Source organism: Taudactylus pleione, unplaced genomic scaffold, assembly GCF_031769625.1.
Source record: "Taudactylus pleione unplaced genomic scaffold, aTauple2 ptg000290l, whole genome shotgun sequence".
NCBI classification, from domain to species: Eukaryota; Metazoa; Chordata; class Amphibia; order Anura; family Myobatrachidae; genus Taudactylus; species Taudactylus pleione.
In genome coordinates, this window is record NW_028284692.1 from 3,619,059 (window position 1) to 3,646,413 (window position 27,355).

At 46.6% G+C, this 27,355-nt stretch overlaps 1 protein-coding gene across 1 annotated transcript in view; it reads left to right on the top strand.

The window, feature by feature from the left end:
• GGA3 (golgi associated, gamma adaptin ear containing, ARF binding protein 3) overlaps positions 1–27,355 on the top strand; it is a 109,446-nt gene that overhangs the window by 5,327 nt on the left and 76,764 nt on the right. The window contains exon 4 of the mRNA XM_088482576.1: positions 7,470–7,568. Coding sequence (XP_088338702.1) covers positions 7,470–7,568 — 99 coding nt within the window. The remainder of the gene's footprint in view (positions 1–7,469; positions 7,569–27,355) is intronic.

The window sequence follows — 27,355 nt, forward strand, 5'->3', positions numbered from 1 at the left end:
AGCTACAGTCATGTTCAACATTCAATGTCGCGGGTAAGGAGACTACAGGGGCAAATTACTTAATGTCCTCAAGTGGACGTTCTGACAACAGAACACAATGCCAAAGTACCAATATTTTTATCTTGGCACAAGGCTTGAAGGATGTCATCTCTCAGTTTCCTCTCGGGTCATTCAATGTCAATTGGACCAGAGATCCCCACCTTACCATCTGACCTCCTATTCTTCTAGACACTCTGTTCTTTCAGTCTTCAGATCCACAACATTACTCTTCTCCCCCCCCCCCCCACACACACACACTATATAATATATATATATAATGTAGTTTATATTTTGTCTGTCGGTGCTCACAATGCCTGCACAGGAATCCTGACACCAGTCAGAAGTCAGAATCACAAAGGGTTAAGGTTAGTCACTAGGACGGGGGAGGGTTAGGTTTAGGCTGCGGAGGGGGGGGGTTCAGGTTTAGGATAAGGGTTGGGATACTTACGGATGCCCAGTCGGAATGCCGCTGACGTCAATGATCCTGTGCCCAACCGTGTATGCGTGTATGTATATATATATATATATATATATATATACACACACACACACACACACACACACACACACAGTCAGGTGCATAAATATTGGGACATTGACAGAATTTTGACAGGATTTGCGACAAAGTATTAAAAAGTGAAAGTTTGATTTAAGATTGTTTAGTTTGTTCCATTACTTTTGGCCCCTTAAAAAGTGGGAGGCACATATAGAAACCATTGTAATTCCTACACCGTTCACCTGATTTGGATGTAATTACCCTCAAATTAAATCTGAAAGTCTGCAGTTAAAGCACATCTTGTTTGTTTCATTTCAAAGCCATTGTGGTGGTGAATAGAGGCCAAAATATGAAAATTCTGTCAATGTCCCAATATTTATGCACCTGACTGTATATGTATATATAATATATATACACAAGTCTCTGAATGTTTGTCAATCATTTAAGACGGAGTGAGTGCCGCCCTGCTAGATATTCTATACACACACATATATTGTAGATGGGCAGCACTCCGCTGACTTTTGAAACGATCTTATTCGATTATACTGTGCAATGTTTCAGATTTATTTTTCATCACACCATTACTATATAACTTTAATACATCCCAAATAAACATAGTATATACAATCTGCACTATTATTTTATTCCACCCCACAAAATATTATTGCTACACCCCCCCAGATACAATACTGCACCCCTCGACACACCTCAACCCCAATAATATTATTATACATCCCCGAAGATACATTATTAAACACCCCAATCTACCTTCCCTACCAGTTAGTATAAGTATACATCCCCCAGATACATTTCACCTCTTGCTTTTTGAAACATTACTATACCCGACCCAACCCACATCACCCCTCAGATAATATGTTTACACTGGTCATGATAAATTACATCCCTCATGCCACCTCACCCCACAGGTAATAGAAGTGTATACCCCACCTCATCCACATAACATGAATAAGTACAGAGCCCCCCTCAGATACTTACCTATGTTTGCAGCATTGCAGGAGGCTCTGGGTTCCCTCACACTCAGGCTGCAGCCTGCAGGGTAAGAGAACAGGCCGGGCAAAGAAGGAGAGGGCGAAGACTCATGGAGGTAATGGGGCTTCTGGAAAGGAGCAGGGAGAGGGCACCACACGTTCTGCATGCATGGGAGAAGGAGGGGCTGGGACAGGGGCTTCACACATCACCTGCAGAGGGGAGATGGAGTCCAGGTCGGACAGAGAGACACTGTAAGTAGAGCAGTGCTGAAGCCTCTGCTCTGCACTTCTATGAGAAGGGGTCCTGCAGCTACTGGTAGTCATACAGTGACTGACACTGGCAGGGGGCCCGCAGAGCACTGTTGTTCCTGACAACAAACTGCTTTGTACTCACAGGTTGTCTGTGACGAAGCAGCAATTCACTTCACAAGTGGGAAATCTGCACTTTGCGGGCCCCCCACTGAGCCAGGCCCGGTACATTAGTACTGGCTGTACCCCCCTGATGGCGACCCTGAATATCAGCATTACATTTTTTCTTACATGCTAAACTTGCTTCAGAAGAATTGAGAATTTGAGGTGTTGAAGATAATTTGCATCTCTGCCTGGTCCTTTGTGGTCCCTTGGAGGAGGATCTTCAGTCACTGAATTTAATGAGAGCAGTGACAATGCTTTTGTCTAGGACAAAGAGGGCCTTATGCAGATTTGGATAGAAACATGGCGCATGTTGCTCCTGAACTGCATGCATGGAAAATGTGCATATATTCACCCATATTCAGAATTGTATGCATCTTGTGGTTTGCTACTAGTCAACATCATCAATGCGCAATTGCACCTGTTCTATACTGTGTGCAAAAGATATGCCAGGAAACAAGCATGTTTCCACCTATATCTAGGTCTTCATAGCCCGTAGTTGCATTAACATGCCCTCTTTTAATTTTTCCTGCTTGAGAAGAGCTCGAAACAGCCCAGTTACACCTCTTCAGCAGGATCCCAGAAAGGTTATACCCCTGAAAAATAAGCCATGTCTAGATGGATCAGGGAAGTAAATCATGCAGGCGTACAAGAAATGTGGGCATAAGGTTACAATGATACTAATAGCTCACTTTACTCGAGTGGTGGCATCCTTTTGTGCAAATAGGGCTCAGTGACAGAACTTTGCAAGGCAGCAGAATGGACTTACCTTACCTTCGCTACCTAATATCACTTACAATTTAGCTCCTAAACAATTTAAATTTCAATTGTTTGTTTTTTCTCAATCAACTTTTTATTGAATTTATTTAACAATGCAAACAGATTGGAGAAGGATGGAGGGGTTACAGAAAGTAAAAACAGAGAAGAAGGCAATAGGAGAATGGGAAAACGACTGGCACCTATATAATTTAAATCAGCAGGACAGTATGATAAAAGCGGAATAAATAAATAAAAGCAGATAATATAGCGGATGAAGGCTAAAAAAAAATATATAGGATTTTTATAAATTGTATTTGAATTTTTGTTTATACACAGGCCTGCATAGCTAGGGAAGACTATAGGACTATATGACCTATTCTACCCACCATATAGGGGTGGGTAGAGTAGGTCTTTCCTAGAGAATGGGATAACAGGATTTTGGTAAACTCATTTCTCCGATTCCATAGGGGACACTGGAATTACACTGGGGTATAGATAGTGGTGAATGGGGCCTGGAACTTTAAATATTTAGTGATTTGGACTCCTCCCCTTCTATACACAACATAACTTCAGTTATTGTTAACTAAGCCCAAGTAGAGGCGGAGAGGAAAAGAGAAAGAAAGGAGAACCACAAAAACAGACTGAGAAATCCCAACCAAGTGAACAAAGAGGTCTTCATAACCAGAACAAACACACAACACAGGCAACTAACACAACAGCGCTGAGAGTCCAAACTAAGCCTTCCCTGATAAAGGGAGAGCCTCCAGGGAACGCTAAAGCTGGGTACACACGCAAAGATTTTCTGTCCAACCAGCCAACTAGTTGATTGGTTGGAATGAAAATCTGGTAAGATATGAAAGCAAATGACAATCAGCAATTTGCTCCCAAACACCGGAAAATGGACAAAAACTGTTGTTTGAACAAATTTTTTAGATCAAACATTTAACAAACTTGTCAGAACGACCATTTTCATCTGGTTTCTGGCATTTAGGAGCAAATTGCTGATCATCATTTACTCCCATACGTTACCAGATTTTCATTCCAACCAATCAACTAGTTGGATGGTTGGACAGAAAATCTTTACGTGTGTATGCATCTTTAGACTCTGCATCCGCCAGCCAGGACCTCAGCCACAAAGCATGGCAAGCTGCAATAGCAGAAACGGAAATCTTTGAACAGACCTGACCTGTGTTCATATCCGCCTCCCCCAGATAAGCTGGCGATTCTTTAATATGCTCAGCTAAAGGAATGAGGTCAGTCCAGGGAGTGTTCAAATGATAGCCATCTAGTAGCTGCTTTGCCCACTTTTCTACGGCCTTGTTACCCAAGCTGAATATGGGTTGTACAGAAATACCAGCAGCTACATAAATCGATTTAAGAGAAGACTCCTGTTTTCTGTCTGAACCATCCTGGAGAGAAGTAGATCCCGGGACTGGGTTAGTAGTCTTCTTATAAAGTCTAGAGCAGGGGTTCCCAACCACAGTCCTCAAGGCACACTAACAGTACAGGTTTTAGGGATAGTCATACCTGAGCACAGGTGACTTAATTAGTGCCTCAGTTATTTTGATTAAACCTTCTGTGCACAATCATGGATATCACTAAAACCAGGACTGTTAGTGTGCCTTGTGGACTGAGGTTGGGAATCACTGGTCTAGAGACTGAGGGTTCCACCAAATCAGGAGATTCCCGCTTAGATTTATCTTCAGCCGATAACTGGTACAGAGAAAATAATCGTCTGGAAATCTGGAACTTCTTATCAGGATTGAAACAAATGAATGTATATTAGGGCGCTTTTCTACCTGGTGACAACCAATACCAATCAAATTGCAGCTTTCTAAAGGGTATTGCTCCCTTTTCAATTAATTACAACCAATTTCATGAAAAACTTCATAAAAGAAAGCGCTATTTAATTAGTAAGAATAAAAATATAAAATTTATAAAAAATTGTAAATAAATAAAAATACTTCATACATAAAGACAATAATTCATATTATATATTCACAACATTAATAATTGAATTCAGTTCATATATAATCTTTATACTGGGTACTTCCAAATGTATATACTTAAAGTCTTTCTTCGGATTAATAGTTCAATGGTTTTTCTTCACAAAAATCGACAATTCCTTTCCAACAATCTTTGAGATGGCCTACAGATCATTAATTCCTTTTCCCAACTTGTTAATTAGTATGTTTAGCAAGCAGGAAAAAATAGTGTTTTAAAAAAAGCATGCTTATTAGGCACCAGTAGATGTTTTAAAAAATGCCTTTTTTATTTGTAAACAGTCACTTTTCAACCATGGGCTAACTGTATCATTTTCCCTGCTTGTTTAGTTGAATATATTGTTACTTTGTAACTCTGCACTCAATTATACAGATTACCATGTAATCTCTGGTAGGTTCCTTATGGTAGCTGCACAATATCACAGTCCAGATTCCCAGAGAGTCGTTAGCCACTTGTACCTCCTACTGCTGCTTCTTATACCGGATTGTACAGCCAATTTGGAGGAGAGTGTAACCAGTGTGTACTTCTTTCCTGGGTTTGGTCATCTGTTTGTCACTCCAACTGCGCAGCCTGTGGATAATGGGGATGATATAATGTGTTTCTCCTCCTACTTGTAGCATCAGCGGCTTCCTCAGAACAGGATATTTCCAGGTGGCAGATAATTGCTCCACTAGCTGAGAAGAGGAAGGAAAAGAAACTAAAGCTGCCCACACACATAGTGATATTTTATCCGATTTGGCTGATTTCGACGAATCGTGACGACAAATTGTGTAAAATATTCCCAAATAATGAGTGTCCACTCACGATCACGATTCCAATGCGCGTCCCCGCTCGTCGTACATCACATCTTCAGATCTGCCGTGCTGTAGGGCAGATTTGCCAATCTGGGACACCATGCACTGGATGCACGATAGATCTTAAATTAGATTGGACATTTTTTACTCCAAATCGTGTATACGACTGCCGGGGAGCTACCGGGGGAGGGTTCAGGGGAAATCGCACACATCATGGGATCATGTTCAGATTGCTATGTGTGTGGGCACCTTAACTGTTTCTTATTCCATTTAAATAGGGACGTCTCCTGAGACTCTGACATATCCATGTCAGGGATCTTTAACACCTGGCGTACAGCCCTGAATAGGGCTTCTACGCCTTGAGCATCCCCTCAATCATCTTCTGGTAGTGGGGATATTTCCAAATTCAAGTCCTACACGGGCTCATCCTCTTGCTCATGAGATGAGCCTTCAGAGTTTGATTCATCCCATGATTGCTCAGTAGGAAGGTGCCTCTTTTGGGGCGCTTCCTTGGCTTATCTGTGTGATCCTTTGGCAGAAGAATCTAGCAATCTAGAATCTATAAAAGACTTGAACTAAGCCCTGTACTGAGCGTGCGAGACCTTGCGTCCAAAAGGGCTCAGCATCCTGAGTAGGATGGGATGGAACCTAATAACGATCACCTCTGAATTAGGAGCTGTTTCTTCTGAGCTAGGATGACTCAAAGGACCTGGCTGCCTAGTGGCCGCTAACTGCTGTGACAATTCAGACATAGCACCCGCAAGAGTAGCCACCCAAGCTTTCGTTTCCAAAGAGGGAGAGACACTCATAGGGACTGAGTAGGTAGAACCTCCGCTGCACAGGAGTCGCAGACTGCCCCCGATCCGATCGTGAACGAGAAAATTTAACATTTTGTGCATACCAACACTTTTTGTACTGGCGTGCCTTTTTAAGCAGGGGCTACCGCAGTATTGCCCTGCCCAGATATGATGGGCAGGGCAATATGCCAGATAGGAATTCACACAGATTTCAGACAGAGTAATAATATACTTCAGACACTAAGGGAGAGTACTGATTGATGACACAACCCCCAAGAACTCCAGCAATCTAACCACAAACACAGCTACACTGCTTAATAGATCCTTCAATTTGCCAAACAAACTATACAGGCAGACCAATCTATGCAGAGAAGAGTCGCTAAATAACTCACAGACCCCGTTGTGCTATGAGAGGAGGAGGGGCAAAGTTAAAAGTATTCCAGATGGATTGGTTAGAAACGACTTTAAACAAAGGAGGGGAGGGTTAGGATACTTACATACCCCTGTCGGGATACTGCGCATTGGGATGCCGCTGTCGGTATTTTGACAGCTGGCTTCTCGACTGCCGGTATTTCATATTCAACCCGTTTAAAGAATTCCAGATGGATTGATTGAAACGACTTTACACAAAGAGACATTAACTTCAAAATGTTTTGAATCTTGGGAGAGCTATGTAACCACTTTTACGGTAGACTTTCAAATATGGATTAGAGACTCTTAAAAATACAGAAAGGTATGAAAATAGAATGCTGCTTGGGGACCCCCCCCATAGTACTTGATAATCCTGCTCCCTGAGATACCACGACTCCTTTGAATTCCGGGCTCCTCGTATCCCAGGTAGAAGGGGTCTGTTGATCATTGTTTAAAATATGTACTAACATCAACTGATTACTCAATGTGTGATTGTGACATGTAAACAAGGTACGAGCAAATGTAGACATGGAATTGTTCTTCTGGTTTTATTGTTCAAATCTGTAACGATATTTTGGATGAGTGTAATGTGATGTGATGCTTTAATAAGATATTTAAAAAAAAAAAAAGCAGTCTGATAATGTAGACTGAATATGAGCTGTTGGGTTCTGCGTCTTGTCAACTGCATGCCTACTGGATTATAGGAGCATTGTCCTGTGTACTATAATGTTGCTGTACTGTGTCTTGAGTGTCCTCTGTTTTCCTATAGGTTCTGGAGGCCTGCATGAAGAACTGTGGTAGAAGATTCCACGGTGAGGTTGGCAAATTTCGCTTCTTGAATGAGCTGATTAAGGTTGTGTCTCCTAAGGTAAGTGTGTGTAAACCAAGTCCGAGTACCAACATTCCCTATGTTGAGTGCAGCCAGTTAGTAGTACTGCTTTTTATGCTTACTATTCTTTTAAAGAAACATTAGCACTTCTGGAGAAGGTTTTTGTTACACATCCCGTGCCAGAATTTCAGGTACAACATTATACAGACTTACAGACGTTTTTCAACTTAGTTTGCCACTCTAAAATGGTGCTTGAGGTAGGGCAACAGTGGGAGTATTTCAGACTCAGGGAAAAAGGGCTGCATATGGTAGTCCTTGTGGTTCTGACTATAGGAAGTGGCACAGTAGTAAAATGTTTTCTGTAAGTGGTAGGGCAGCTATAACATGAGCCTCTGGACGGGGGCAAAGCCCTTGTTTCTTCTTCCTCCATTAGCCTGGAGAGGAGTCTGGGCCCCAAACGATTAATGAAATTTACCCATAAGCCCAGACTCCTCTCCTCTATACCCCACACCCAGTCAGAGGCCATCAGTTTTGATATCCCTGCGGTTACACCAGAAGGGGGTGCAGACGCTTCCCTGTTAGTCCCTACCCCAGCCCTGGGGCGCACTTTCCCTCCGCGGCCAGTAAGCCACAGGCTGAACCTACCTTCTCTCCTCCCCCTTCAAGACGCTAAGCGGACATTTTAGCTCTCTGCCTGCCTCAGCGTTGGAGAGAGAAGCAGGGCTCCAGTCTGCTCTGATAACCTGCTCCCAGCAGCTGTGCTACATTCTTTGTTCCTTTCTGCTACTTTTGGCTGGTTTGTTGAGCTATTGACCACATTCTGCATTGAGTGATCTGAGTGTGTGTGTATGTAAGTGTACTTTCTACTTCAGGGTCCATAGGGGGTCCACAGGGTTGACCTTGGGGTATAGGTTGGGAACCAAATCCGGGCACCACGCAGTTAAAGCTTTTAGCTCCCAGGATGCACTGGGTCCACTCTCCCTATAACCCCACCCCCAAGCCAGAGGCACCTCAGTTTAAGTTGGTGCCCGGCCGGAGTCGGGTCACCGTTAGCGCAGGGGGAGCTGATTAGCAGCCCCTAAGCTTATTTTATTTTTTTAGGGACAAAGTTTTTTCATGGACTTTGGACTCTTCAGAGCGGCAGCGTCGGACTGTCCATAGGACGTCTAAGCTGCCGCTCCGTCACCCCGCTGGCGCTGAGACGCCAGTACAGATCTGGGGATCTCAGCGGGACCCCAGAGTCTGTACTAGCCGGACTCTACGGGCGCCCAGGACTGCTGCTGGATCCACGGGGAGCAGGTAAGGTCGCGGATCACCGCTTGCGGTGATCCGCGCATTTCAAATGCAGTCCTGTGCCTCCGGTCTCAGGGGACAGACCGGAGGCGCCGGCAGTGGCGGCGGGCCCCCCATACCCCGTGTGTCCACTAGACCACCAGGGACTTAACGATCGGTGCAGGGAGCCGGCGTCCCGGGGGTTAATAGCCGGCCAGGGGAGGCAGCCTTCCCTGTTACAGCGGCTCCTCCCCTCAGCTCAGCGCGCCTTTCAGTATCCATAGTCTGGCGTCGCTGAGCTGCTTCCTCCGCGGGCCACGCTTCCTCTGAGGTCTCCAGCGGCCATTTTATCTCTGTGGTGCAGCAGAAATCTCTCAGGATGGCAGTGAGTCCAGTCCCCCTGCGTACCTCACCATCAGGTCAGTGTACACAGCGCTGTAGCCTTCCCAGACACTGAATCTGGGTAAGTTGAATGCAGTGTAATAGTGCAGTATATTATATGACATGTTTATGTATATATGTATATATCTGCATTGTATGTGACTTATGCTAGTGCTGACTGTACTTTATTCTCTCACCTGTCAGTGTATATCTATCCCTTTTCTTTATCTGCCCTAATACAGCTGTACTTAGGGTGGTTCTGAGACCTCACATTTATATACTTGTTAATATTTGTGTGGTTTGTCACATACTGTTGCGTGCTGCACGTTGCCATATTTTAGATGGAACTGTGTGTTGCATACGCTGAAAATGGGTCCCTGCAGCTAATTTTTGGCATCAGTCAGGACCAGTATAGTGCTGCTTAATATTTCCGCCAAGATTGGTCAGATATGTCTGACCAGGAGATAGAGCGTTATACTGCACCCATTTTTACTATCCTGCAAGTCATGTGCTGCAGGTGTTAGTGCGGAGGATTTGACTCATAAAGGGTTCTGTATGTGGCGTCATCTGGTGCCGGCCTCTTTCACGACCCCCTTGGGCGGTTTGTTTTCTCGGGATCCTCTCAATTGCGGATCGCCGGGCGGGCCCCATTGTTGTACCTCACTTGGGGTTACTTCACCATACTGCCCTTTTCATCTCAGGGTATCTCGCAGCTTCTTGCACTCTTCCCCTGTGACACAGACTACCGCTCCCTGCAGGTTTTTTTTCGCAGTATATGAATTCCCCCTGGTGCCACAATAGTCTGTCATTCCCCTTGCAGGGATTACCACAACAGCCACCCTGGGTGGATGTCGTTTTCTACGAAACGCTAATTGGCGTGGTTGACGCCCTGTGGTTACTTCCCAGTTGGCTCTGCCGTGAACTGGGTACTGTTCGGGGCTCTTTCCCTCTTACACGGGGGGAAGCCTATTTCAGGTATTATTATCCCTGCTTTAGGGCTGGTAGCAGGTCCATTCTGGTTAGAGTGAATGTTGACCTGCACCTGTATCATACACCCTCAGTATTGCGTGCCTTCGGGTTACCTGTTGCTGACTAGCGGGTGGATCGCATAGCGGGACTCTGGCTGTTGCCAGATAGGAGGTGTTACAACAGTGTTTGGCCTCCTGTCCCAAATTCCCTGAGGGTCATCACGAGCCCCTCCTGGGGGGGATGGGCGTGTTACTCGTCTGATTACAGACGTTACTACGCCTCCCATTTCTGCGTGGTCGGATTCTTCGGATCCGTAGGTGGTAACTCTGCCTGAAATCAGTATACTTGCTTTCAGGAGTTGTTACCCATCCTACCATGGCTATAGCATGGTTGGTTAATACTATTGCATATTGGGTTGATGCATTTGTAACGTTTTTTCCCCTCCAACACGTCGGGGGTTCAAATGTATTTGGTCGCTCACGTAATATATGCTGTTGTCATAGGTGGAAATGCCTATATTGGATACCAGTCTCCTAACTTTCAGAGTTCCGGCTGCGACTGTATCCTCCGTAATACCCTATGGCTGCGCTCTGGGAATGCAGAGGTGCAGATACCATCTTTAGGGTTGATATTGTTTGGTCCTGACCTTGACAAGATTGTAGTAACATTGGCAGTATTACTAACGACAAGTTTACCGCTTTCAGCTATGCCCACTACAAGGCCTCAGACTAAGTCTGTTAAGTCTTTTTTGTCCTCTGGGTCAGCCTAAAGGTCTGTTTCTTCGTAGACTGTCGGCATCTACAAGGGCCGACATATCCAGTACCGAGCAGGCCTGGACTGCCAGCCGATCCTGCTTCTGAACCTACGGATATCTCTTCAGCCTGACGGGACAGGCCTACAACTGGGAGATACCGATTTTCTCAGTTCGCCCGGTATTAGTGTCAAGTTGCCGCGGCTACGTGGGTAGGAGGGTACGCCCTCTTTACAAGGGCCTTACAGATCCAGAAAGCTATGCTGTTGTTGCGGTAAGCGGAGCTAATTAGGCCATCCCCACTATCTCAGTGAGGGACTGGTTGTTCTGCTTTCTTTCTGGTGCGGTGGCTGAATGGTCCTCTTTGGCCTATTCTCTGTCTCAATTCCCTGAACCAGTTCCTAAAGCTACCTGGGCTCAGGAGGAAATCCCTATGCTCCATCATACGATGTTTGGAACCTGGGGACTTTATGGTATCACTGGATATACAGGACGCGTGCCTACGGGTACTTACAGAGACCTTTCCTCAGCATGGGCTGAGGTTTGCTGTATCACAGCAACACTTACAATTTTTCGGGCTCTGCCTGTTGGGACTGTCCTCAGCCCCACAGGGGTTTACCAGCGTTTTGGATTTTCTGACAGTTCTTCTGTTCAGTATATCCCAATGCTCCTGTACCTGGACGGCCTCCTGCTCTTAGCGGGATCACCGGGGTACTTTACGGCCAGGTCAGGATGACTGTGGCTTCTTCAGGGTGCAGACGTTTAATCAGCGGGGAAAAAGTCCTCCCTGCATCCCTCTCTGGGTATTCTTCATCTAGGATCCCTGCTGGATTCTCAGAATCTGAGAATTCTTCTGGCGTAAGACGGAATCTCCTCTCTTCCATTAGGAGTACATGGTTGTCTGCGCAGTCGACAGATGTCTTTACACTCTGGGATGCATGGTGGAATGGGCTCAGTTCCATTCCAGGCCTTTCCATAATTGGCTCATCTCCAGATGGAACGAGTTTTTTCTGTCGGATAACTGTTCAAACGATGATGCTCTCTGCGGAGGCAAGTCGGTCCCTGTCCGGGTGGCTATGGCCATCTCGTCCAGGGTTTTCTTTGCTATGGACAGTGTCTGGATCGAATCCTTTTCAGTGCAGTTGGACGTCTGTCGATTCCACCCTGTCAATTAACTTACTCTGGCATAACTCTTGTTTCCCGGTGAACCTGAAAAGGTTCAGTCCGACAGGGTCAGGACAGTGGCTTCCTTTTTAGCAACACTGTTCGTTGGGTGGCAGTGACAGGTATGTCACATATTCGGACATAGTCCGAGGGTCTCCTCCCGACCATCTCGGCAGCGTTCATTTCAGGAGCTCTCCATTGGGAAGCGGGAGTCCTCAGCCGTCACAACGTGCATCCCGGGGACTAGTCTCTTCCCCAAGAGAGGTTTCATCTCCTGGTGAGCAGGGGGGGCCCCCCTGAGGTGACCCTCATGGCCTTCTGACTTTATCACACTATGGTGTTACAGTCCAGCTCTGGGGATTCTGAAGCAACCTTCAGCGACTCTTTGTCGGTGAAGTGGTCCTTCCACTTTGTGTACCTGTGTTCTCCGGTCTCCCTTCTTCCTCGAGGTCTTTGGAAGTGTTTTCAATCGAGACGGAGATGCTTTCCTGCTGGTGGCTCCTGATTGCCCCAGATGTCAGGGGTACTTGGATCTTCGGAGTCTCTACATCGATACTCCATCCCTGATGCTTCACTGCCCGGACCTGTTGTCTCAGGGTCCTTGGTTTTGCCTTGGACCTGGGTCATTTGTCTTTGACTGTGTCCTTACAGTGGTCTTACGGCTTCCCTGGCTTTGTCATCGTTGGAATGATTAGAGCACATGGATCAGCTTTTGCTGGGACCTACCACAAACTGTGGCAGCCATAAATCTTATGGTATTGTACCTGTCGATACAGTCCTCCGGTGTCCAGGATTTCCAGATATTCTGGCATTCCTTCCGGCTGGCTTGGGTTTCACACTTGGCCTGGTCTTCCTGACAGTGCAGATCTCTACACTGTCAGTATGGTTAAGATATGGAATTGCTCCACTCTGGTATCCAGTTCATCCTTTGGAGTGTTTTCTTGATTATGCCTCCATTTGTCCTCCCTAGGGACTCCTTGGGAGTAAGTAGTGGTTCTTCGTTACCTCCGGGGACAGTCAATGGAACCGCTGGTTGTGATAGCCATTACATGGTCTATTGCTTAGGCTCTCTCTTTCTCTCAGGGTGTTTATATCAACCAGGAGAGTGTCTGAATTGGGAGCGTTCTCATGTGGCTCCCTCTTCTGGAGGGCATCATGTCAGGGTGGGAGTTGCTCTCGCCCTGTGTTTCTTCTTAGTGGTTTTCAGGTTCCATATTATTCTGGAACTTATGGTACGGCCATTCTGTCCCCAGTCCTCTCGGCTGGTGTGGCCTCATTGACTGTGGTCTGGCCTCTTTGGATTTATGTGATCCGTTCCTTACGGAAATCGGACTCCTTATTGGTGGTCTGAGATTTCTGGTTTTCACAGGAAAGGATGGCCGGCCTATAACCAAATGTTGGCTGGATGGCCTCGTAGGTCTTCCTCAGGGGCCTACCCATGGGTAGGCCTTCCTGTTGTTGATGCTTGTTTTTTCTCGGGCCATGTGACCCTCGTGTGCGGCTCGCTGTGGCGCCTCGGCTGTTTTGCCTTACTAGGTGGCCACGTGGTCTTCTGTCCACACCTTTTTAAGGTTCTAGGCATTGGTTTCCTTTGCCTCTCAGGATGCTTCCTTTTTGGCGACGGATTCTCCTCTCAGCACAGGAGCGTCCCCACCCTTGGTTGAACTGCTTTGGGACATCCCCAAGGTCAACCCTGTGGACCCCCTATGGACCCTGAAGTAGAAAACAAGAGATATGGTAAGAACTTACCTTTGTTATCTCTGTTTCTACGAAGTCCATAGGGTCCACAGGGCGCCCGCCCTGACGCACCTGGCTTCATATGGGCTGTGTGGCTGGTCACCGGTTTCCCGTCTCCTTTTCTGTGAGTATGGTTCTAGAGTGTTCCAGTTTTCTCTCTCTTTTTCTCTCCTCCTCCGGCCTTTGGCTACTTACAAACTGAGGTGCCTCTGGCTTGGGGGTGGAGTTATAGGAAGAGTGGACCCAGTGCATCCTGGGAGCTAAAAGCTTTAACTGCGTGGTGCCCGGATTTGGTTCCCAACCTATACCCCAAGGTCAACCCTGTGGACCCTATGGACTTCGTAGAAACAGAGATAACAAAGGTAAGTTCTTACCATATCTCTTGTTTTACCTTGTCTCTGTACCGCTGTGACTGGTCTCACTGACCCGTCTGTGCTTCTGTGTCAATGACACAGATGCATGTAGCACGGATCTCCTGGTCCGTGCGTGTGTCTATGTCATTGAAATACACAGCAGCACAGATGGGTCTCACTGACCTGTCCATGCTTCTGTGTCAATGACACAGATGCATGTAGCATGGATGTCCCTGGTCCGTGCTACATGCATCGCTATCGTGCATGATATGCACAAACACCGTACGTTGTTTGTCACATCGTACACGATAGGTCGAAAGCTTATTGCAGGTTCAGTTGATCTACGATGCCGATACACAACGCCGGGGACTAGCATCGTAATCGTACTGGAATACACCACATTTTACACGATTGGTCGTTACAAATGATCGAAAACGGGCAAATCGTGTAAAAAATTTCTGAATCCGGAGCATGAAGGCCTGTGTGTCAGTTGCTTTGGTGCCCTACAAAAGGTGACTACCTATGGATTCTACTCAAGAACTGGCTTGGGCATCACGACTGACACCGGTAATGTCACAATTTGTAGACCAAATGTCAGTTCCAGTGCCACCTGTCCCTGTGCCACAGCTTCCCATGGTGGAGCCCCCCTGGATGCAGACTTTTGCCCAGTCTGGCCAGGGGTTGTCAAGTGTCCACCTCATTTTAGCAAATGCTAGATAAGGATAGGGCTCCTAGGCATAGGCCTGCTCCACGTGAAAGTTCCACTTGTTATCTGGCAGGGGTTCGTATCAAAGATATCCTCAGATGGTGAGGCTAGTACTTCCATTGCTTCAGAGGTGGAGATGTCTTCTGTTCCAGAGAAAGCTATGTCTTCAGTAGATATAGAGGCTCTTATCAGAGCAGTAAAGCCTATTCTCCTAGTGGAAGACTCAGAGCAACCTCCTAGATCCAGGCCATCTGTTTTTAAAAGGCAGAAAAAGGCCGTGGCGAAATTTCCATCTTCTGCACATCTAGAAGATCTCCTGGCAGAGGCGTGGACTCACCCTAGTAGGCTCTTTCAGGTTTCCAAGTGTATTTCTACCTTTTACCCTCTCCTAGCGCAGACAGGGCTAAGTGGTAGTCTCCTCCCCCAGTGGATGCCCCTTTACCCGGCTTATTAGGTCATCCCTCCTACCTATCCCTAATACGGCATCTCTGATCCCACTGATAGTAACTTGAAAATTTCTTAAAAAACATATTTCTACTTCAGGGTCCATAGGGGGTCCACAGGGTTGACCTTGGGGTATAGGTTGGGAACCAAATCCGGGCACCACGCAGTTAAAGCTTTTAGCTCCCAGGATGCACTTGGGTCCACTCTCCCTATAACCCCACCCTCCAGCCAGAGGCACCTCAGTTTAAGTTGGTGCCCGGCCGGAGTTGGGTCACCGTTACTGCAGGGGGGCTGCTTAGCAGCCCCTAAGCTTAAAAGAGTTTTATTTTATTATTTTTTACTACTCTTCAGAGCGGCAGCATCAGACTGTCCAATGGACGTCTGAGCTGCCGCTCCTACACCCCGCCGGCGCTGCGACGCCAGTACAGATCTGGGGATCGCAGCGGGACCCCAGAGTCTGTACTAGCCGGGCTCTGGAGGAATCCCTGGGCTGCTGCCGGATCGATGGGGACAGGTAAGTCGCGTGGTCACCGCTTGCGGTGATCCACGTGTGAATATGCAGCCTTATGCCTCCAGTCTCTGGGGACAGACCGGAGGCGCTAGCGGTGGCGGCGGGCTCCCCCTCCATGGAGGCATACCCCGCGTGTCCACAGCCCACCAGGGATTATAGCGGCAGCGGGAGCCGGCATCCCGGGGGGTTAATTGCTAGCCAGGGGAGGAAGCCTTCCCTGTCTAGCGGCTCCTCCCCTCAGCTCAGCGCGCCTTTCAATAATACAGTCTGTCGTCGCTGAGCTGCTTCCTCCGCGGGCCACGCTTCTACTGAGATCTCCAGTGGCCATTTTCTCTCTGTGGTGCTGCAGAACTCTTAGGATGTCAGTGAGCCCAGTCCCCCTGCGTACCTGGCCATTTTGGGTGAGTGTACACAGCGCTATAGCCTTCCCAGACACTGAATCTGGGCAGTTGAATGTAGCGACATTGTGCAGTATATTATATGTCATGCAAATGTATGTATATATATTTTTCTGCATTGTATGTGACTTATGCTAGTGCTGACTGTCTGCTTTTTCTCTCACCTGTCAGTGTATATCTATCCCTTTTCTTTATCTGCCCTAATACAGGTGTACCTGGGGTGGTTCTGAGACCTCACATATATATATTTGTTAATATCTGTGAGGTTTGTCACATACTGTTGCGTGCTGCACGTTGCCATATTTTAGATGGAACTGTGAGTTACATACGCTGATAATGGGTCCCTGCAGCTAATCTTAGCGTCAGTCAGGACCGGTATGGCGCTGCTTAATATTTCCGTCAAGATAGTCAGATATATCTGACCAGGAGATTGCACACGATACTGCACCCATTATTGCTATCCTGCAAGTCATAGCCTGCAGGAATTAGTGCGGAGGATTTTAACTCAGAAAGGTTTATGTATGCGGCACCATCTGGTGCGGGGCCCCTTGCACGACCCCCTTAAAGGGCGGTTTATTTCTCAGGATCCTCTCCTTTGAGGATCGCCGGGCGGGCCCCATTGTCGTCACTCGCTTGGAGTTACTTCACCATACTGCCCTTTTGAACTCGAGGTATCTCGCAATTTCTTGCAATTTACCCCTGTGCAACAGACTGTCGCTCCCCGCCGGGGTTTTTCACAGTACATGAATTACCTCCGATACCACATCGGTCTGTCATTCCCCTTGCAGGGATTACCACAACGGCCACCCTGGTGGATGTCGTTTTATACGAAATACTAATTGGCGTGATATACGCCCTGTGGTTACTGACCAGTGGCTCTGCCGTGAACTGGATGGTATATTCGGCTCTTTCCCTCTCACATGGGGGGAGCCGATTTTCAAGTATTATTATCCCTGCTTTGGGGCTGGTAGCCAGGTTCATTCTGGATATAGAGAATGTCGATCCTGCACCTGTATCATACATCTCCCGTTTTCTGCCCAGCGGGTGGATCTCATAGCGGGAGTCTGGCTGTCGCCAGATACGAGGAGTCACAAAGGCCTCCTGTTTCCCATTCCCTGAGGGTCCTCACAAGTAATGGAAATCCCCTTCTGGGATGGATTTGTATGTTAATCATCGGGTTAATACGCCTCCCATCCCGGCCTGGACGGATTTTACGGATCCGTAGGTGGTAACTTTGCCTGAAATCAATGTACTCGTTTTCAGGGCCTGTTGCCCGTCCTACCATGGCCATCGCATGGTGATGCTTTTGTGATGTTTTTCCCCTCCAACACGTCTGAGGTTCAAATATCTTTTGCCGCTGACATAAAATATGCAGTGGTCATATGTGGGATTACCTCATGGGATGCCGGTCTTCTAACTTTCAGGGTTTCGGCGGCGTCTGTATCCGCCGCAGTACCCTATGGCTGCGTTATGGGAAAGCAGAGGTGCACACTCCTTCCATGGGGAAGATCTTGTTTGGTCCTGACAAGATCGTTGCATCATTGGCAGTATCACTAATGGGGAGATACCGTCTTTAGCTACTCCCACTACATTCGGACTAACTCTGTTAAGTCTTTTTGTCCTCAGGGTCAGCCTAAAGGCCTGTTTTTTCCTAGGCTGTCGGCCTCCATGGGGGCCACCATATCCAGTACCGAGCAGTCCTGGACTTCCGGACGACCCTGTTTCTACACCTGAGGATATACCCTCAGCCTGACGGGACAGGTCTACATCTGGGGAATTTCCAGAGTGAGGTACTGATTCTCAACGGCCTCTCATTGCTCAGGCAGCCTCCTCACAGGCATTGTTACACGGGCCCTTCTTCAGACCTGATCAGGGCCTTACAATCCCAGAAAGCTATACAGTCTTTGTGGTAAGCAGAGTTATTTCGGCCAACCTCACTATCTCAGTGAGGGACTGGTTGTTCTACTTTCTTTCTGGGGCGGTGACCAACTGGTCCTCATTTGCCTATACTCTGTCTCAAATCCCTGAATCAGATTCCAACGGTGCCTGGACTCAGGTGGAATCGTCCATGCTCCATCATCCGACGTTTGTAACCTGGGGATTTTAGGGTATATCTGAGTATTCAGGATACGTACCTACGGGTACGTACAGAGCCCTCTCATCAGCATGGTTTCAGGTTTGCTGTGCCACAGCAACACTTGTAAGTTTCGGGCTCTGCCTTTTGGCACTGTCCTCAACTCCATCGGGGTTTACCAGCCTTATGGATTTTCTGACAGTTCACCTGTTCAGGATATCCGAATGCTCCTTTCTCTGGACGGCCTCCTGCTTTTAGCAGGATCACCAAGGTACTTTACCTCCAGGTCAGGATAACCGTGGCTTCTTCTCGGCACAGATAATTAGTCAACGGAGAAAAAGTCCTCCCTACATCCCTCACAGGGTTTTCTTCATCTGGGAGCACTGCTGGATTCTCAGACTCTGAGAATTTTTCTGGCGTAAGACAAGATCTCCACTCTTCAACTTGGAGTGTGCGGATATCTACGCATTCGACATATGTCATTACTCTTTGTGATGCGCGGCCTACCAGAGTGTCTACCTTTTGGTAGGGTGGAATGTGCTCAGTTCCATTCCAGGCCTTGCCATAATTGACTCCCTTCCAGATGGATCGAGTTTTTCCCATCGGATCGCTGTTCGAACGATGATACTTTCTCCGGAGGCGAGTTGGTCTCGTCCAGGGTGTTCTTTGCTACAGACAGTGTCTGGTCCGCATTCGTTTCGGGGCAGTTGGACGTCTGTCGTTTCTGCCCTGCCACTTAACTTGTTGATACTTTAGGCTGTCTTGGACCTTCACTCTGGCCTAACCCATATGTCACGGTAAACCTGAATAGGTTCAGTCCGACAGTGTCACAACAGTGACTTCCATCTAGGCAACACTGGTAGTTGGGTGGCAATGTCAGGTATGTCATCCATTCTGACATAGTCCAAGGGTCTTCTCCTGGCCAACTCTGCAGTGTTTATTCCCGGAGCTCTCCATTGGGAAGCGGGCTTCCTCAGCCGTCGCGACGTGCATCCCGGGGACTAGTCTCTTCTCCAAGAGAGGTTTCAACTCCTGGTGAGCAGAGGGGGCCTCCCTGAGGGGATTGATCCTCATGGCCTTCTGACTTGATCACACATTACCGGTGTTACAGTCCAGCTCCAGGAGTACTGAAGCTACCTTCAGTGACTCTTTGTCAGTGAAGTGGTCCTTCCACTTTGTGTACCTGTGTCCTCCGGTCTCCCTTCTTCCTCGAGGTCTTCGGAAGTTTAATTCGAGACGGAGGGGCTTTCCTTCTGGGGGCTCCAGTTCGTCCCAGACATCACTGGTACTAAGATTTTCGGAGTCTCCTCATCGATACTCCGTTCCTACTGCTTCACTATCTGGACCTGTTGTCTCAGGGTCCTTGTTTTTCCCTGGACCTGGATCGTTTGTCTTTGACTGCGCCCCTACTGTGGTCCTAGGGCTTCCCTGGCTCTGTCTTCATTGAGATGTTTAGAGCAGATAGGCCAGACTTTGCTGGGATCTGCCACGGACTGTGGCATACATAATTCTTATGGTATCGTACCTGTCGATACGATCCTCCGGTGTCCAGGATTTTCAGATATTCTGGCATTCCTTCCGGCTGGCTTGGGTTTCACCCTTGGCCTGGCCTTCCTGACAGTGCGGATCTCTACACTGTCGGTATGGTTAAGATATGGAATTGCTCCGCTCTGGTATCCCGTTCATCCTTTGGAGTTTTTTCTGGATTATGCCTCCACTTGTCCTCCCTAGGGACTCCTGGGGAGTTAGTAGTGGTTCTTTGTTCCCTCCGGGGACAGTCAATGGAACCGCTGGTTGTGATAGCCATTACATGGTCTATTGTTTAAGCTCTCTCTCTCTCAGGGTGTTTAAATCAACCAGGAGAGTGTCTGAATTGGGAGCGTTCTCATGTGGCTCCCTCTTCTGGAGGGCATCATGTCAGGGTGTCAGTTGCTCTCGCCCTGTATTTCTTCTTAGAGTGGTTTTTAGGTTCCATATTATTCTGGAACTTATGGTACGGCCATTCAGTCCCCAGTCTTCTCGGCTGGTGTGGCCTCATTGACTGTGGTCCGGCCTCTTTGGCTTTATATGATCCGTTCAAGTTCCTTATGGTAATCGGACTCCTTATTGGTGGTCTGCGGTTTCTGGTTTTCACAGGAAACGATGGCCGGCCTATAATGAAATGTTGGCTGGATGGCCTCGTATGTCTTCCTCAGGGGCCTACCCATGGGTAGGCATTTCTGTCGTTGAGGCTTGTTTTTTCTCGGGCCATGTAACCCTCGTGGGCGGCTCGTTGTGGCGCCTCGGCTATTTTGCCTTACTAGGTGTTCACGTGGTCTTCTGTCCATACCTTTTTAAGGTTCTAGGCATTGGTTTCCTTTGCCTCTCAGGATGCTTCCTTTTTGGCGACGGATTCTCCTCTCAGCACAGGAGCGTCCCCACCCTTGGTTGAACTGCTTTGGGACATCCCCAAGGTCAACCCTGTGGACCCCCTATGGACCCTGAAGTAGAAAACAAGAGATATGGTAAGAACTTACCTTTGTTATCTCTGTTTCTACGAAGTCCATAGGGTCCACAGGGCGCCCACCCTGACGCACCTGGCTTCATATGGGCTGTGTGGCTGGTCACCGGTTTCCCGTCTCCTTTTCTGTGAGTATGGTTCTAGAGTGTTCCAGTTTTCTCTCTCTTTTTCTCTCCTCCTCCGGCCTTTGGCTACTTACAAACTGAGGTGCCTCTGGCTGGGGGGTGGGGTTATAGGGAGAGTGGACCCAAGTGCATCCTGGGAGCTAAAAGCTTTAACTGCGTGGTGCCCGGATTTGGTTCCCAACCTATACCCCAAGGTCAACCCTGTGGACCCTATGGACTTCGTAGAAACAGAGATAACAAAGGTAAGTTCTTACCATATCTCTTGTTATGTGACTGCAGCGGCCCTGGCTCGTCAAGTCCTTGCATCGGCTTGGGCGGCTAAAGCTGTGGGCCGCTGGGCAGACACTTTGAGGAGGGCTTACCTCTGGTGCACACAGAGGTGACTTGGTTACTGTGGTTGCATACGTTAGGGAAGCAGCTTCTTATCTCTCAGAAGTGGCTATAGATTCAGGAATTTTAACCTCTAAGGTTTCTGCTTCTGCAGTTGCTGTCAAAAGAGCCCTCTGGCTGCGCAGCTGGAAGGTGGACACAAAATCTAAGAAGGCCCTGGAAGCTCTTTCCTTTTCGGATGTTCTGTTTGACCCAGAAATGGACAAAGTCGTGGCTAAGTTGGCAGCATCCAAATCGGCTTTCTTACCGTCTGTCACCACTCAGACACCTAGGACTTCAGCTGTTTCCCAGAAGCCAATCTTCTTCTTCTAAGAGCTCCAAGCCCAGAGATAAGCAAGCCTGGTCCACTAGACATCCTGCTGCCAAACCAGCGAACAAACCTGCCACATGATGGGACGGGCCTCATCCCAGGGGACAGAGTGGGAGGTCGGCTTTTTCGCTTTTCAGCAGTGTGGATGCAGATTACAGCAGACACTTTTGAGAGCGTCCACCTTCCAGTTTCTTATCCACCGGCCTTCCTACACAGCCAGAAAAGGCAGAAGCTCTTGAGGCATCAATTTGCTCTCTCATGGCCTCAGGGGTCATTATTCCTGTCCCCCGCCACAGAGAGGGTTAGGCTTTTACGCCAATTTCTGGTTCAGAACTTGGACGGCTCCTTTCGACCCATTCTCAATTTGAAACACCTAAATAAATTTCTTCAAATTCCTCATGGAGTCCCTTCGGGCCATCATTCTAGCATTGGAACTGGGAGACTTCATGGCATCGTTGGATATACAGGATGCCTATTTGCATATCCCTATACGAGCCAATTACCAGCATTTTCTGAGGTTTGCTAGTCAAACTAGCCACTACCAATTTTTTTTTTTTTTTTGCATTCTGTTTTTATTAGAGGTTTCAAACAAAGAACGTACATCATACAGAAGCAAAACATTATCAACGTGTACGTGTCCAAATGTACGCAAATTAGAAACCACTTTTTTACATTTCAATAAACACATATCACACAGTATAAAGAAGGTAAAGTAAAAAGAAAAACTATATACTAAGTAACAAAAAATGGGGGAACAGGGAAGGGTCTTCATGTTTTAAAAGTAAGTGGTTAGCCAATATAAAGAAGCTGCAGTCTATATTACGGGGTAATTACGGCTGGAAACATATAATTTCTATATTCCATAGAGTTTTTGTATTCCAACCATGGAAGCCAAGTATTAGTGAGAATAAAAGGGCTATTGATGGAGAGGGTTGAAGAGTCTTCCATTGACATGTAGTAATCGAGTCTTTGGAACCAGTCCCTACGTGTGGGCGGGTTACAAGAGTTCCAAAGAATTGGAATGACAGCTCTTGCGGCATTACTCAAATGGCGCAGCAAGGACTTTTTGTAGTATCCCAGTGAGGACTCAGAATAATTTATTAACCAAAATGCTGGATCAGTGGGGACAGGCGCGCCTAAAATTTGTTGTGAAACGGAAATGACCTCCAACCAATATTTAGATAGCTGTGGACAGTCCCACCATATATGTAGTAATGACCCTGGAGCCCTAAGACATCTCCAGCAACAGTTGGATTTTGTTGGGAACATGGCATGTAATAGTGTAGGGTGTCTATACCATCTCATCAAAATTTTGTATTGCGTTTCCTTGATAATTGAGCAAGTTGAGCTGCAGTGTGCCTTGAGAAATATTGTTTGCCATTCTTGCTCTGTGAGGGTAATGCCTAAATCTAATTCCCATTTTTTAGCCCAAGGAGGTATGATACAGGAAGGGTTGTTAAGGAGTATCTGGTAGATAGCAGAAATTGTGTGGGATGGATCGGTTGGTGAAATGCAAAGTTTTTCGAAAGCAGTGAGATCTCGACTAGAAACATTCATTCTACCCGCAGAGGACAGGTAATGGCGAACTTGCAGGTATTTCCAAAAATCTGAATGAGGTATTGACCACCTTTCCTGGATATCAAGAAATGCTTTGATACCTGACTTAGTCACCAGCTGGCCAGTCCGAAAAAGGCCTTCCCGCACCCAGTTAGGGAATTGATTAAAATCAATACCAGGGGGAAAATCCGGGTTAGCCAAAAAAGAAGTAAGAGGTCCAAAGCGTGAAGAAATATAAGGGAGATTTCTTAAAGAATTCCACACCGAAAGGGAAGGAGAAATTGTTGGATGATGGAAATCTAGTTTAGGAATGGAAGGAAGCCAAGGTGTTATTTCAGGGGGAAATTTCATGAAGCGACCTTCAAGGGCAACCCATTGCTTCACCTCTCTATATCTAGTCCACTCAAGAATTCTATTAAGGTGGATAGTGTGATAGTATGCTTTGATATCTGGGAGTTGGAGACCACCCAGTTGTTTTGGTCGAGTTAGAAGAGTACGTTTAATCCTAGGTTGTTTCCTAGACCAAATAAATTGCTGAATTAAGACATTTAGCGAACGGAACCAGGAATCTGGAATCTGAATGGGCAAAGACTGAAAGAGGTAAAGCAATTTAGGAAGCGTATTCATCTTCACCACACTTATTCTACCCAGCCAAGAAAGTTGTTTCAAATGCCAATGGGAATAGTCCATTCGAATGGAGGAGAGGATGGGAGAAAAATTAATATTAAAGAGATGCGACATGTTTTTAGGAATTTTAACCCCTAGGTAGGTAATATGAGAAGGGTGCCAAGGGAATGGGAAAGCCGACTGCAAACCCGAAACTACAGAAGCATGCGCAGACAGATTTAAGGCCCAAGATTTTGTGAAGTTAATTTTAAAGTTGGACAACTTTCCAAAACGGTCAAACTCATGCATCAAGTGAGGCAGAGACGTCACCGGGTGGGAAACAGTAGCCAATAGGTCATCCGCAAAAAGAGCCAGTTTGTGTTCCTGTTCACCTACCATAATCCCAGAAATAAGTGGATTGGCGCGTATAGATCCGGCCAGAGCCTCCATGCAAAGGATGAAAATCAATGGCGACAGAGGGCAGCCTTGTCGCGTGCCATTGTGTATGGAGAAAGATCCAGACAGCTCACCATTGACCCTCACCCTCGCCGAAGGACAGGAATAAAGGGCCAGAATTCTATGCAGTGTCACGGGACCCAATCCCATGTGTACCAGCACAGACCTCATAAAAGACCAATTAATTCTATCAAACGCTTTTTCAGCGTCGGTGGAGAGTAGGATAATAGGGATCTTTGATTGAGTAGTAGCAAAGTGTACCAAATTGAGGACTTTTGTGGTATTATCACGTGCCTCCCGTCCCTTAACAAATCCGACTTGGTCAGTATGTATCAGCTGAGGAATGAGGGGGTTTAGCCTATTAGCTATTAGCTTGGCATATAATTTAAGGTCCATATTTAATAATGAAATGGGTCTGTAGCTCGAACACAGGGAGGGGTCCTTACCAGCTTTGGGGATGACTGAGATGTGTGCCTCAAGGAATTGTTTAGAAAATTGCGATTCCACTGAGATATGGTTGAAAGCCTTCAACATCATAGGGATTAGTTTATTCTGGAAACTCTTGTAATAACCTATGGTTAAGCCGTCAGGGCCAGGGCACTTTCCCGTAGGTGAAGAGGCTAATGCTAACTCTAGCTCACGCACAGAGAATGGAACCTCCAACGCCAGCTTATCTAGAGGTGAGATAGTAGGAAAGGAAATGGAAGCCAAATAATCAAGAACGTTTTGTGAAGTAAGAGGATTAGAGGATACAGGATTAGTATTAGGTAGGTTATAAAGAGAAGAATAATATTGTTGGAAGCATTCTGCAAGTTTAGAGGTTTCAACTTGAGGCCTTCCCCCACTATCCTTAAGTGTGTGTATGAATCCACATGCTCGCTGGGCTCTCAGCGCTCTAGCCAAAAGACGTCCCGGCTTATTACCCCAGTGATAAAAGCGACTTCTACACTTTTTAACGGACAACTGTATGTTGTTCGAAAGTAATTTGCTAAGAATATTACGAGATTCCATAAGCTTATGATAGTCCTCTTTAGACATGGTTTGTTTATGCGACGCCTCTAGTAATTTAATTTGTTGTAAAAGGGTCGAAATCTGTGCGGATTTTTGTTTTTTAATATAGGAGCCCAATTGAATAAGCTTACCACGGATAACACACTTGTGCGCTTCCCATATTGAGATTGGGGAGGTTTCTGGTAAGTCGTTGTGGGTAATATAGTCAGATAGCGCAGTATCGATTTCGGCTTTACAGTATGTGTCCTGTAAGAGGGATTCATTTAATCGCCACGTCCATTGTTTAGAGGAAAAATGTGGAAGGATCAACGTCAATGAGACCGGAGCGTGATCTGACCATGTTATTGGCCCAATGTCAGCTTCAGCGAGCATGTGGAGGTGTCTATGGCTGAGGAATAGATAGTCCAGGCGAGAGTATGTGTTGTGAGGATGGGAATAAAAGGAGTAGTTACGGCCCGTGGGATATAATGTCCTCCAGGAGTCTGCCAGTTGGTAATTATGAAACAAAGTCTTGACTTTTTTGTACTTAGCAAGGGGATACCTAGGCGCATCCTTAGATATATCTAGTGAGGGGTCTAAGGACCAGTTAAGATCTCCTCCCAAAAGAACAATACCCTGAAGTAGGGGGTCAACCATATCCATTGCAGACCGGAGAAAATCATATTGGCCCTTGTTGGGGGCATAAATATTGATGAAAGTGAAGACCTGATTATATATGTGGCATGTAAGTAAGAGGAGTCTACCCGGAATCAATCTATGTATGTTTACATCAGAAATGGGGAGTTTGCGTGAGAAAATAATTGCGACGCCTTTCGACTTCCCCTCTGGGTTATTATTATAATAGGCAGCAGAATAATGTCTATCACACAAAGACTGAGGGCGCGCTGCAATTTTAAAATGTGTTTCCTGAACCAGTGCTACATCAACTCTATTTGCCCATAGAGCGCGCAACATTTGAGAACGCTTTTCTGGAGAATTTAATCCTCGGGCATTGACGGAGGAGATTAAAATTTTAGTAGGCAGGGACATTATGGATGGCAAAGAAATAATGGCATTCAAAGACCCAAGGGAAAAAAAAGAAAAAACAAATAAAGAAAAAAAAAAGAAAACAACATTGAAAAACAGACATTAACAAGATATGCAAGATAAACAATACTGAAAAACCCGCGACTGAAACCACGGAACAACAATTATGGTCCGAAGTCTCAGTAGTAATATACATTAAGCGGGTGAGGGGGCACAGGGGATTGGTGTCAACTTCAACCTCAAAAGGTTAGCAAGGTATAAAACTCTAGATATAAACATCAAGACATATTAAAGTTTAGTGAACATTACATTATGGGAAAATATAACACTGTCAATATTAAATATAAATTAGCTCTCTATAGTGAACATTATCCTAGAAAAGGGAAATGGAAATACACAATCAGGTAACTTCTGCTGCGGAATGATCTGGGGAAAACCTGTTTCGACGTTGAGGATTCCTGACCGTCTGCCAAGAGGAAGGCCGTGATTCAGTTGAGGGCAAGTCCCATTGAGCTAATGGTTCTTTCCAATCAGGAGTTTCAATTTTCGGAAGGCCCAGAGCAGAACAAAAGGATAATAGGTCAGAGGGGTTATAGAGAGTGTGCGATTTGCCCGAGAGAGTCACCTGCAGGTGGAAGGGGAATCCCCATCTGTACTTTAATTGGCGTTTGCGCAACTCATCAGTCAGTGGGCGTAGAGCTCGGCGCTGTTGCAGAGTATGCCACGATAAGTCCTGAAAGATGTGAATAACATCGCCATTAAAATCCACACCATCTAGTTGCCTGACTTTCCGCATTATTTCCTCTTTTTGGGCAAAATAGTGTAATCGGCAGATTACATCTCTCGGGCGGTCGGATGAGGAGCCACGCGGCCGCAAAGCTCGATGTACTCGGTCAAATTGTAGCTTGTCGTTTGGGTTATTGCCGAGAATTTCATTGAAAACCTTTGTTAAAGCATCGATTAAGTTCGAGGGGAGGACATCCTCAGGTAAGCCCCTGACGCATATGTTATTTCTTCGGCCACGGTTGTCCAAGTCTTCCATTCTGGTTTTAAGCGAGAGTAGTTCCCTTGATTGTTGGGCAACT